At 36.9% G+C, this 11,408-nt stretch overlaps 2 protein-coding genes across 2 annotated transcripts in view; one reads left to right on the plus strand and one right to left on the minus strand.

The window, feature by feature from the left end:
• gys1 (glycogen synthase 1 (muscle)) overlaps positions 1-7,048 on the minus strand; it is an 11,376-nt gene extending 4,328 nt beyond the window's left edge. Inside the window, exons 1-9 of the mRNA XM_016542011.1 lie at positions 6,968-7,048; positions 5,838-5,956; positions 3,855-4,036; positions 2,900-3,091; positions 2,202-2,387; positions 1,799-1,943; positions 1,407-1,524; positions 1,196-1,316; positions 936-1,042 (exon numbers count right to left, since the gene is read on the minus strand). Coding sequence (XP_016397497.1) covers positions 936-1,042; positions 1,196-1,316; positions 1,407-1,524; positions 1,799-1,943; positions 2,202-2,387; positions 2,900-3,091; positions 3,855-4,036; positions 5,838-5,955 — 1,169 coding nt within the window. The 5' untranslated portion in view covers position 5,956; positions 6,968-7,048. The remainder of the gene's footprint in view (positions 1-935; positions 1,043-1,195; positions 1,317-1,406; positions 1,525-1,798; positions 1,944-2,201; positions 2,388-2,899; positions 3,092-3,854; positions 4,037-5,837; positions 5,957-6,967) is intronic.
• A 1,169-nt stretch (positions 7,049-8,217) lies between these two features.
• Positions 8,218-11,408, plus strand: part of LOC107731044 (DNA polymerase delta catalytic subunit-like) — a 12,523-nt gene continuing 9,332 nt past the window's right edge. Inside the window, exons 1-5 of the mRNA XM_016542025.1 lie at positions 8,218-8,350; positions 9,198-9,396; positions 9,581-9,694; positions 9,778-9,918; positions 10,011-10,136. Coding sequence (XP_016397511.1) covers positions 9,210-9,396; positions 9,581-9,694; positions 9,778-9,918; positions 10,011-10,136 — 568 coding nt within the window. The 5' untranslated portion in view covers positions 8,218-8,350; positions 9,198-9,209. The remainder of the gene's footprint in view (positions 8,351-9,197; positions 9,397-9,580; positions 9,695-9,777; positions 9,919-10,010; positions 10,137-11,408) is intronic.

The following is an 11,408-nucleotide window of genomic DNA, read 5'->3' on the forward strand; positions in this document are numbered from 1 at the left end:
AAGTAGAATCCTTTTGGAAAATCTATTTGTGGCGGTCAGTTTTGATTTTGTGACGGGCCGCCACAAATAACTCAATGTATGGGAAACACTGGACACTGCTATAAGTCAAATGGCCATAATCTAAGTGATAACAAAAATAAATAAATAAAAAATTACTCATATTAGCGGTGAAATATCCGATTATGTCAAACGTCATACGCTCACTGGATGTCATGACAACAAATGTCATGAAGGAAAAGTTTCAATATCTCGCCTTCGCTTTCATTTCGGACCATCTCCAAAAAGACATTAAAAAAACGCAACATATGATTTACAAGTTTAACATGCGTTTATCAAAGTAGGAAATAATTAGTGTTCTTGAAATACGAAATGGAGGCGGGTCCGGACTGAATTCCCTCCGGTTCCGGATCCAGACCGGAGTCCGGACTTTGAGAAGCACTGCTCTAGACCATTGTTGTTATTGTTAAGTACAACTAAATCTAAAATGATTACAAATTGTTTTCATTAGTTTAATTTAAAAAAAAAGCTGAAATACATAAAATATAAATATTAGATGAGATGGTTAAACTTAAAAACCTGGCAACTAACTGAAAAAAAAAAGTTGAAGCTGAAGTACTAAAACGACCAAAACTAAAACTGAATTAAAAATAAAGATAAACTGAATTTAAATAAAATAATTAAATTAAAGAATATTTTAAAAACAAACTAATAAAAATGACAAAAGTACATAGCAAAATTACTAAAACTTAAACTAAAATTAAAATGAATAATAAAAGCTAATGCAAAATATTAATAACTATAACAGTATATAAATAATACTAAAATAAAACTGCGTTCTAGACAACTTGGTTGAACTTGGTTGTTTATATTAAGTCGGCTGAGCTAAACGGTGTCATTCATGTTAGCAGTCCTCACAGTGCAGTTGTCATGGTTACCAGAGCTGTTTCCGTACGGCTTGGCCCTTCAGGGTCTCCACGTTGAAGTTGTTGGTACGAGCAGGCATGATGAAGAATGCTATTATGGTCACTTCGCTGTGATTCACCTGGACATACAAGAATAGCGTTTCAAATCAAGGTCAAATTTAAACCTTTTCTAACAAAGATTCTTCATCTTTATAACATTTTGTGTTCGCATTGTGACGTATTGTAACATTTTGTGTTCGAATGGACAAACAACCAAAAACACAAATACTCACCCTCAACAGGTAATTAAGTCTAGCCAATGCTTCAAGAAAGATGTCAGCTCCTTTATTTGAGAATTCATAGCGTCCAGCAATGAAGAGAAACACTGTCTTGTCAAGGTTAAAATCTAAATGCCTGCACACAAAACAATAAGAGAAAACACGTATGACAGAGTGTTTTGCTTACGGACGCATGAATATGATTGTGTGTCTTATGAGCTCTGACCCGTAGAAATGGCCTCTGACAAACTCCTGGATGCGCGCTTTACTCTGAGCGTGGAGGTTCTGGAACTCGTGCATGGCTGAGAACTTCTTCACATTCAGGCCATTTGGAGTTACGATATCTGACGGAAAAAGATGAATGTGGATAACTTTGGCAAATAGACCAAATAGGGTCAAAAAGCAGCAGCTTCCTGGCCAAAGTCCAGTTCTGAACTAAATCAGGAAGCATCCACAGTGATGAAATGAAGCCAGAATCCTTTTCTAATATCAGATCAATACGCACATGATGACATCTTAAATTATATAATCTGACTGATTCATGACTGCATTTTGTTGCCATTAGGATGTAGTGTTACAATCTCTTGAGGAAACAGTACAAGCAGAAACTTAAGTCACCTGGTTTCCGCTTTAGTAAGTGCTCGGCTTCAATGGCGGTGATCTGAGAGACGGTGGTGAAGACGTGTGCACAGCGGGCTGCTGCACGCTCCAGACAGTACCGATGATAGATCTGCCTGTCACCTGCCTCTTTATCCACATTGAACTACACATGGAGAAATAACGACAGACACTTCAGGAAGCTTTCTTCAACTTAATTCCATGAACTTGTCTCTCTCTCTCTATGTGTTTATCCATTTAGAGCATCATCTAGGTGTCAAACCTTTATGTGCTTAAAAATAGGGAACATTTTCTGAAAGAAATCTGATTCTATCTGGCTATGAGGTGTGGGTTATAATAAACAGCATAAACAGTAACAGAGGACGTATCATTTATCCACAAAAACACATTCTCTCGCACAAACCTCAGCGAGCTTGTTGTAGAAGTCAACGCTCCCAGCACACAGGTATCGGCCGAGCAGCGTGGCGTGTGTGGTGAAGATGGTTGCTACGGGTAACTGGCGCTGCCTGCATAAGACGAGTCCTAAACCCGCCAGCCACTCGTGAAAATGCGCTACAATGTGAGGAGGTTCGTCACACTGAGCTGCATACTGAAACACACATATTCAAATTATAATTAATGAGAATTAATAATATTGTGAAACTTTTTTTCTCTCACTGAATTTTGTTGGGAACATAACATGCAAATTTACAATCACAAAATTAATATTAAGATATCATATAAAGACAGAATGAAACACACTTCCCGTGTTGTTATAGTTAACTAAAATTAAAACTATTAAAACGTTTTTGTAAATTAAAATAAAGCTGAGATAAAACACAACATAAATATTAGATGAGAAGTGTAAACTTCTAAAAAACTTACAAGGCAACTAACTGAAATAAATAACTTTGTTGCTAAAGTACTAAAATTATTACAACTAAAAGTCAATTAAAATAAATTAAAGAAATATTTTTAAAAAACTATAATCACAAAAGGACATAACAAAATTACTAAAACAAACTAAAATTAAGATGAAACTGAAAATACAAAAAATAAGATTTCAAAATATTAATAAATACTATAATAGAATATAAGTAATACTAAAACAACACTGCACACCTCTCCCAGTAGCCATGCAGTGAGGAAGCCAAAGAGAACAGCATCGTTTGCCTCTCTGTCGAACCAGGGCACACCAATACTAAAATTCTCCCACAATTCAATCTTCCAGCGGTCCAGAGACCAAGCTGTGAAGCCCACATCTAGCAGAATCACATATGGAGAGCCTTCAATCAGCCATCGACCAAAATATACCTAGAGTAGAAGGGAAAGGAAGGAAGGAAATTAGAAACTTGTCAATTTGCTAGATATTAAAAATGATACCATTCAACAGAAATAGTATACTGATAACTAAGACCTGACATGTTCATAAGATCTTCACACAGTTTTGCCCCAAATTTTCAATGATCACAACTCACACCATTTGGGAGGCAACTCCCGGTTTGTTAGTCTTAAGACATCATTGTGTATCAACAACAGATGAAGCCACATGGACAAACTAGCAAACATTTTTAGCTAATACATACTATGAGAAACCTGGATGCTTGACTTCAATTTACACAAATTCATTTCTGTTCGTACTGATGGCAAAGTGACCCTGCAATAACGCTGGTGCCAATTTACACTGTATCTCTCAGGGGAAAATTTCCTCAAAGAACTGAAATAGACCTCAGTCTGGCTGTCAGACACTGATATAGCCTTTAACCTTTAAAGGGGTCATATGATGCGATTTACATTTTTCCTTTCTCTTTGAAGTGTTACAAGCTCTTGTGCATAAAGAAGATCTGTAAAGTTGCAACACACCAGAGAGATGTCACACAAACACTCTCCAGAATGAAGGTTTAGGGTTTCACTGCGGATAAAAGCAGATTAAAATGGGCTGCGTGGTGTGTGTGTGTGCACATATTAGTGTGGATAAACAGAGGTGAACAAACCTAAAGCTAGAAACTGCCTTCTTTTTCCGATATTTATTGAATCAGCTAACCAGCAAAGTATGAAAGTGTGTGAATGTGTATACCTTGCATCCACTGCTGTTCATTTTGTCAATGGTTCTCCTGAGTGTCGCATTGCAGGGTTCGATCAGCTCCACTTGCGTCCTGACACTGGACTCCATATACGGGCCCACCAGAAAGTAGTTCTCACCCCATTCCTCGCAGGTCAGGCGCGCCTTGGTCTGGATCACCGTGTAAATGCCACCAACTGCCACAAAACGAGAGTGGTTAGTTAACCTTTAAAGGGGTCATATGATGCGATTTCAAGTTTTCCTTTCTCTTTGGAGTGTTACAAGCTCTTGGTGCATAAAGAAGACCTGTAAAGTTGCAAAGACTAAAGTCTCAAATCCAAAGAGATATTCTTTATAAAAGTTAAGAGTCAGCCACGCCTACCTAAAACGGCTCATTCTAACACGCCCCCACATATCTACCTCACTATGTGAAAATATTAGCATAATGCCACCCAAAATGTGCACGCAAAGAAAGAAGGCATGGTAAATAATGATCTTTAAAATAGCATCATATGACCCCTTTAACAGATGTTTAGGTCCAGGAAAGAGAAGGCCACCCAACCCTTTGAACTCGAAATTGTCAACAGGTCCCCTTGACCTTTATCTAATCTAGCCATCAATAATATATAATATTCACTCACAGAGTGCAGCAAATACCAACACTAGAGTCACATGACTCTTGCGCCCCTGAGTATGTGGATACAGTATCTGTGAACGCTTGGCAGTTGAGTCATGTGGCGTATAGGTTTTTGTGGTGTGAAAACAACAACAGTATCTGGTTTCTGGTAGATGATTGTCTCTCATAAAGTGCTTCAAAATAATTAGGTTTAAAAACATGTTGGTGTTTTTATTAATACGGACAGATCCATCAATTTGATAATTTTTTGGTTTTTATACATTTTAGTATTGGTTGATACATTACATTATATCAAAAACCTCAATATATTGACACTTTCTATGGAAAATTCAATAGGATATGTAAAATGCAGTATGGATTGTTTAGCTCTGGTTACTGATGCTTAAACCTTTAACCTTTCATGAAATAGAACACTCAAACATTATAACCCTTAAAGTCTTTATCTCCCACTTGGTCCTCAATTTAACAGAGAGTAAAAAAATCCACAACTCCTAAACAGTTTCAGGAATTTTACTAGGTCAGGAGATGCACACAAAAAACTGGACATATACTTTCAATACAGTCTTATACAGTATTCTTCCTATAGTCCTATTTGTTTTCTGTGTACAAAGAGAAAATGGTATCAGGTGGTATCAGGTATCCATGTTCAAAACAAACATGGTATTATGCCCAAAAAAAATATAGTATATATACTTCAGCCCTTTTTTGTTAATGTGCACTCATGATATGTCAATGGAGCAATGCGATAAATATCTTAAAACTAAATTTACAATACTGCTCAAAAGTTCAGTTTTTAAAGGAAATTAATACTGTTATTCAGCAGAAGAACATTAAATGGATCAAAAGTGACAGCAAAGGCATTTATAATGTTAGAAAAGACATCCATTTCAAATAAATGCTGAACTTTCTATTTATCAAAGAATCCTTTTTTTTAATTTATCTAAATTGACATTAAATCTAATCTAATTAACAAATCTAAGTTAACATTGACAATAATAATGAATGTTTCTTGAGCAGCAAATCAGCATATCAGAATGATTTCTGAAGGTTCATGTGACACTGAAGACAGCAGTCATGATGCTGAAAATTCAGCTTTCCATCACAGGAATAAATTACATGTTAAAATATATTAAAACAGAAATCAGTTATTTTAAATTGTAATGACATTTCCCAATATTACTATTTTTAATCAGATAAATGCAGCCTTGTTGAGCATAAGAGACTTCTTTCACAAACATAAAAAAAAATCTTACCAGCCCTAAACTTGAATTTTAGTGTAGATCTTTGAAGATATGCGTGTAAATGTGTACAATGATACATTAGCATTGAAACATCATATCCAAGAAAAGAAACATGTACACCTTTATTAGCGACCTCCCATGCGATCTCGAACAGGACTGCATCCTCCCGATCAAACTCTTCATCCCATTCCTCCAGGCCGGACAGGGAGGTGACCGACAAACTGCGCGCCAGTGGCATGCTGGGTAATAAAATACAAGAATAATATCAATCAATCGATCCATGTTTTTAGATTAATAGTCTCATTTAAAGTAATATGCAGCTTATATCCATCATATAAATGTGAACCTATGATGTGCCAAAAGCTGTCGACATCAGTATATGACCTTCAAGCAAGCACCACACATACACACTTCCTCATTCTCTCCTGACACAAAATTATATCAACAGCAATTCATTAAAATGACTCATCTTCTAACATGGCTCACTGGCTCTTCTTCTCTCGGATTTGCACACACAAACACATTTGAAAAGGCCTCTTTAGTACTATGAGCAAGTGCATGTTCAAATTATATCATATGTTGAGATGTCTACAAATACATAATGACACTGTGCCTTCACCTCAAGTCTAGGCATGACCTTTTATACAGTCTATGATCATAACACCATGTAATCAGTCAGACCATCACTTACACACCCTCCACTTTCAACATACCTTGAGCAACATGAGGCCTGTTTTACGAGAAAGACAGAAAGTGACTGAGAGATGGCGTTTAAAGTCCCTGTAAACCCAGACAGGCTTCATGAATGACATAACGGTATTTTAAGGTCCTCCATACAATATAAACACACCTTCACGCACTTGCTACATGGATTATGAAACCACTATGTAGTGTTCTTTAAGTGTTAGTGAAGTGTACGTGCGCTTTGACCACACAGTCGAACGCAGAACGTCACAGTCACCATAACAACAGAACAAGTAAAGCGTTTTTCGTGGACATAAATATAAAAGTGCGTTAAATACACGGGTGCACACGATCAATAAAGTCGCAAGCTTTTCCTCTGCACGCTTGAGGAAGGACGGACTGGCCAGTCGAACACGGGCTGTACAAGTGGGTTATGACCCTGATAAATTCGTGACAGGAATCACGGGCTTCGCAGATGGATGGCAACGTTCCTCTGCGGGTTTTAAAACACACGGACATGTAATTTCAGACTGACAACACATAAATGCAGTAAGTTATGCACTCACCCTGCGGTAGTGTCTTCTCCTCGCTCAGCGGCGCAAGCCTCACAGTCACATCTGCTGGAGTCAATCACCAGAAGGATGATTTGACAGTGGGCGGGGTCTCCTGCGCAAATTCTCCTTGTATTATACGGCAATTTGGCTGTCCGTCAGGGTGACAGCTTGCACGCGACAAGGTGCGTCATAAAATATGGGCGTGTGTTATCTGACGCTGACTCCTCCTTCTTGATCTCTCAGTACATGAAGGAGCAGCGTCTCCTCCTCACCGCTCACTTCCCCAAAGAGATAGGCGTTTACCTGTATGAAAAATTTGATTGGCTAAACATAATGTTGGGAAAAATGTTGTATCCCTGCTACTTTCCTCCGGCAACTCGCAATGATAGTAAGCCGCTGGCTTTTGCGTTTTGTGCGCACTTTAAACTGCACTCCCTCAAGAAACTAACTTCTGCCTTGATCATTATAATCAACGACTATGCTTGTACAGTACATTTATTACAGATTTTTTGTTTTAATAACTTGATAAATGTTTATTTTATTATGTAATGTATACAGATATTCTACACTTTTTTCTATTACTTTTCTTATTTTATTCATTAACTAGCACTTATTGTATACAGTTTTATTGCTATTTTGTTATTTTAATATTGTATATTTCTTTTTCTTGTCATTGCTTGTTTTGTCTGTAATGCTTTGGCAATATTATATGTAAACACAAGCATGATAGTAAAGTACTTTAAAATGTAAAGTGACAACTATTAATGTATGTACTTAATGTATATGATAAAGTACTTTGGTTTAAAAATATGACTTGCATAGTAATTAAGGATGTAGAGTAATTTATTTTTTTACTTTTATGTATGACATATTATTTCTGTATAATTTTTTATAAAATGGAATGTAACATTCAACCATTTCTGAAATAAGTAAACAAATTTTCAAGTAATTATTTAAGTAAACAGTTCAGGTTCATGTTCACGTATAACAGCAGCATCAAGTATTTCAATAAATATCTAGATATGGGGAAAGTACAAAGAGCTCTTTGGCTGCATTTAAACTGTAAGCGCTAATTTGTAGCTTTATTATTATTATTATTATTATTATTATTTGTCTAATTCTGACACACATTCGATTATCTATTTATTTATTAAAACATTGTTTTTATTCGCTCTTCTCAAACACGACCCTCTCAAAATGGCAGTAATCGTCGTCAATATACAAGCGATTCACTTCCTACATTTCGACCAATTGCAGTCCTTCGTGGACCCTACGCAATTTTACCGGGAAAACGGATGTTGCTCTGGTCCGGTGGAAACTGACACTCAACACTGAAGTGGCGGGAGATTTGTCAAGCACATATGCGGAGTAATAGCGATCGAGCTGGAATAAAAGGTGAAAGATTATGAATTTGTTCAGTGGCTAGAGTTCACCTCAATATATTAGATTGCCTGATGCACCTCGCGCGAGTTTGCTGCGCCGCTTTGTTGTTTTGCGTGTTGCTAACATGTTCTGCTAAGTTTCTCGTTTGTCCAGTTCTCCTAGTGTAGTATTTAATAATACGCAATGTGAAAGTAAACATTATGAGCCTAAATCTTGTTTATGTGATCTTACTGTTGCTGAATAAATGTTTATTTTGTTTGCTGGATTACCAATCAAGATTAATTATAGTTGAAATAATACTTGTGTGCAAAACTTAAACAATCTGAACGTTGTGTATGTTGTTTGTTAAACGAAATATTGCTGATTATGCACAATACTTAACAACAATGATGTTGACCCAACCTAAAGACACCCAGATCATCAATAACAATAGCTTCTAAATAGTTCTAAGTGGGACTAGTGACAGAGTACGTTTTGCAAATCACTATAGTTTTATTCGTAACGTTTTTTGTCAAACTCCAGAAAATTATGACCAGACAGTTAAAGCAGCTTAATTTGAAAGACTCCTTTACTAATTTGTACGCCTGTTTCATTAGCCCCGCCCATTTTATGCAAATGATAATGAAGGGCCGTCATATCATTTTTAATATTATTCCTTAAGGTTGTTTTGATGTTATTCTTTATTTTTGAGACGTTTAATCGTGTGACGTGCACTATGTCTTCACTTTGTTATATTCCTTTATAAATTGTATACTTTGTTGTTACCCATACCTGAGTTCAACACATTCAGTTGGCAAGATAGAAGTGACTGTTTTTAAGTGTTTGATTTGCTCATAAAAAGCTGACATTGTTTTTGCAGGGCTGCTTTAGAATGGACTTCAAAAGGCGCAATGGAGGCCCTGCAATGGGCGGGGCTTCACAGGCCAAGAAGGGGAAAATGAGCACCGAATGGGAGGATAGTCCCTCCCAGTTTGAAGAGGAACTCGCTCTATTTGATGAAATGGAAATGGAGGCGGAGTCAGAGGAGGGCCAGGCAGGTCATGATGTCATTCCAGTGGGTAAGTATGTGTTTTGTCTGTTACTTTGTAATTAATTAAGTTGTGTTTATTATACTCACAAAAACCAATCCATGAATACAGTTGCAGTACAAAACAAAAAAGAAAAATTAAGCCAATCCCATAACAATCTTATAGGAAAAAATATCTAAAATCATCCATACATGATCTACCCTCTTTTGCTCAGGTGACTTATTCTCTGCTGATCTTAATCCACGTTGGAAAAGACCTCATGCACCTCCTCTTCAACCAAACTCAGACACACTAATATTTCAGCAGATAGACCTGGATTACTACTTGGGTGAGAGACACATCCTCTCTCACAAATGCACACATAAAAATCCATAAGATATTTTCCTCAGTGTGTTGTTGTCTGGTGTTTAGGATCCGCGGTAGCGGGAATGCCTGGGCAGGTACAGGGTAAAGTGCCCATAGTGCGCATGTTTGGTGTGACAGACAGTGGAAATAGCGTGTGCTGCCATGTTCATGGATTTGCCCCGTATTTCTATGTTCCTGCTCCCAACGGTGAGCTGACAATTACAGGAATCTGCTCAGTGTCATTGAGACAAATTAAACACATCTTTCATGATTTCACGGTATGTCTGTGTCTTTCTCAGGTTTTACAAATGCACACTTGGCTGAGTTTCAGAGAGAGCTGAACTCTGCTGTATTGAAGGATATGCGGTCCAATAAAGACAACATAGCGGTCACTGTGCTGGCAGTGGACATCACCAAGAAGGAAAGTAAGTCATCTAATGGCGCTTTTCCACTGCATGGTACGGCACGGTATGGTTCACTTTTTGGGGGTTTTCCACTGGGTACAGTACCTGGTACCTGGTACTTTTTTTAGTACCACCTCGGTTGACAGCGAGAGCTTGATAGGGCGACGCGGAATTAAAAAGTTTTTTTTAGGAGTCGTGGTAGTAGAGGCGGCGCAACTATAACGACATGTGAATAATCCCGCCCACTCTAAAGCGGTACTGAACTGCAGTGGAAACGCAAACCGTGCCGTACTGAGCCGTGCCGAGCCGAGTCGTACCACGCAGTGGAAAAGCGCAATTAGTGAAAGTTTGTGTGTATATACACTACCATTCAAAAGTTTGTGGTCGTTAAGTTTTTTTTTTTTAATACAGTAGAAATGGTAATATTGTGATATATTATTATTAGTTAAAATAACTGTTTTCTATTTTAATTCATTACTCCAGTCTTCGGTGTCACATGATCCTTAAGAAATCTTTCTGATATGACGATTTGCTGCTCAAGAAACATTTCTTATTATGATCCTATGTTGAAAAAAGTTATTCCGCTAAATATTTTTGTAGAAAACGTGTACATTTTTTTCAGGATTCTTTGATAAATAGAAAGTTCAAAAGAACAGCATTTTATTGAAACCTTAGAAATGTCTTTACTGTCACTTTTGATCGATTAAATGCATCCTCTTAATTCATTTTTTTAATTCATTTCTTTCAAACTAACAATCTTACTGACCCCAGCTAACAATATTGTAAGTAGGGATGCACCGATACCACTTTTTCCAGTACTCGCCCGATACCGATACTTTTATTTTTGGTACTTGCCGATACCGAGTACCGATACCAATATTTTATTGCATTTGTACATTTTTTAAATATTGGGTACAGAAACCAAAAGAGTATGTATAATGTTAGTTGGTTAACTTCATTTATCAAATAGATACAGTCAAACCAAAATATATTCAGACACCTTCAACATTTCTCACCTTATCACAGTTTATTCGCTATAGTTTAAAAAATGGTAATAAAATATAACAAGAATTTAAAGTTAAACTTAGTCAGAACAAATTCAGCTTGATAATGTCACATAACTTTGATAGAAAGGTATGTAATAGATTACAATCAACCAAAAATTAGACAGCTAGCTGTTAGTATGACAGTATTTACACAACTATCAATACTTAGCCGGGCAACCCTTAGCCTTAATGACAGCATATAGTCTCCTGGGCATGCTGTCAACCAGGTTCATGCAAACCTGAACTT

The sequence above is a fragment of the Sinocyclocheilus rhinocerous genome, unplaced genomic scaffold (assembly GCF_001515625.1).
Source record: "Sinocyclocheilus rhinocerous isolate Xijiao unplaced genomic scaffold, SAMN03320098_v1.1 scaffold1185, whole genome shotgun sequence".
Taxonomy (NCBI): domain Eukaryota; kingdom Metazoa; phylum Chordata; class Actinopteri; order Cypriniformes; family Cyprinidae; genus Sinocyclocheilus; species Sinocyclocheilus rhinocerous.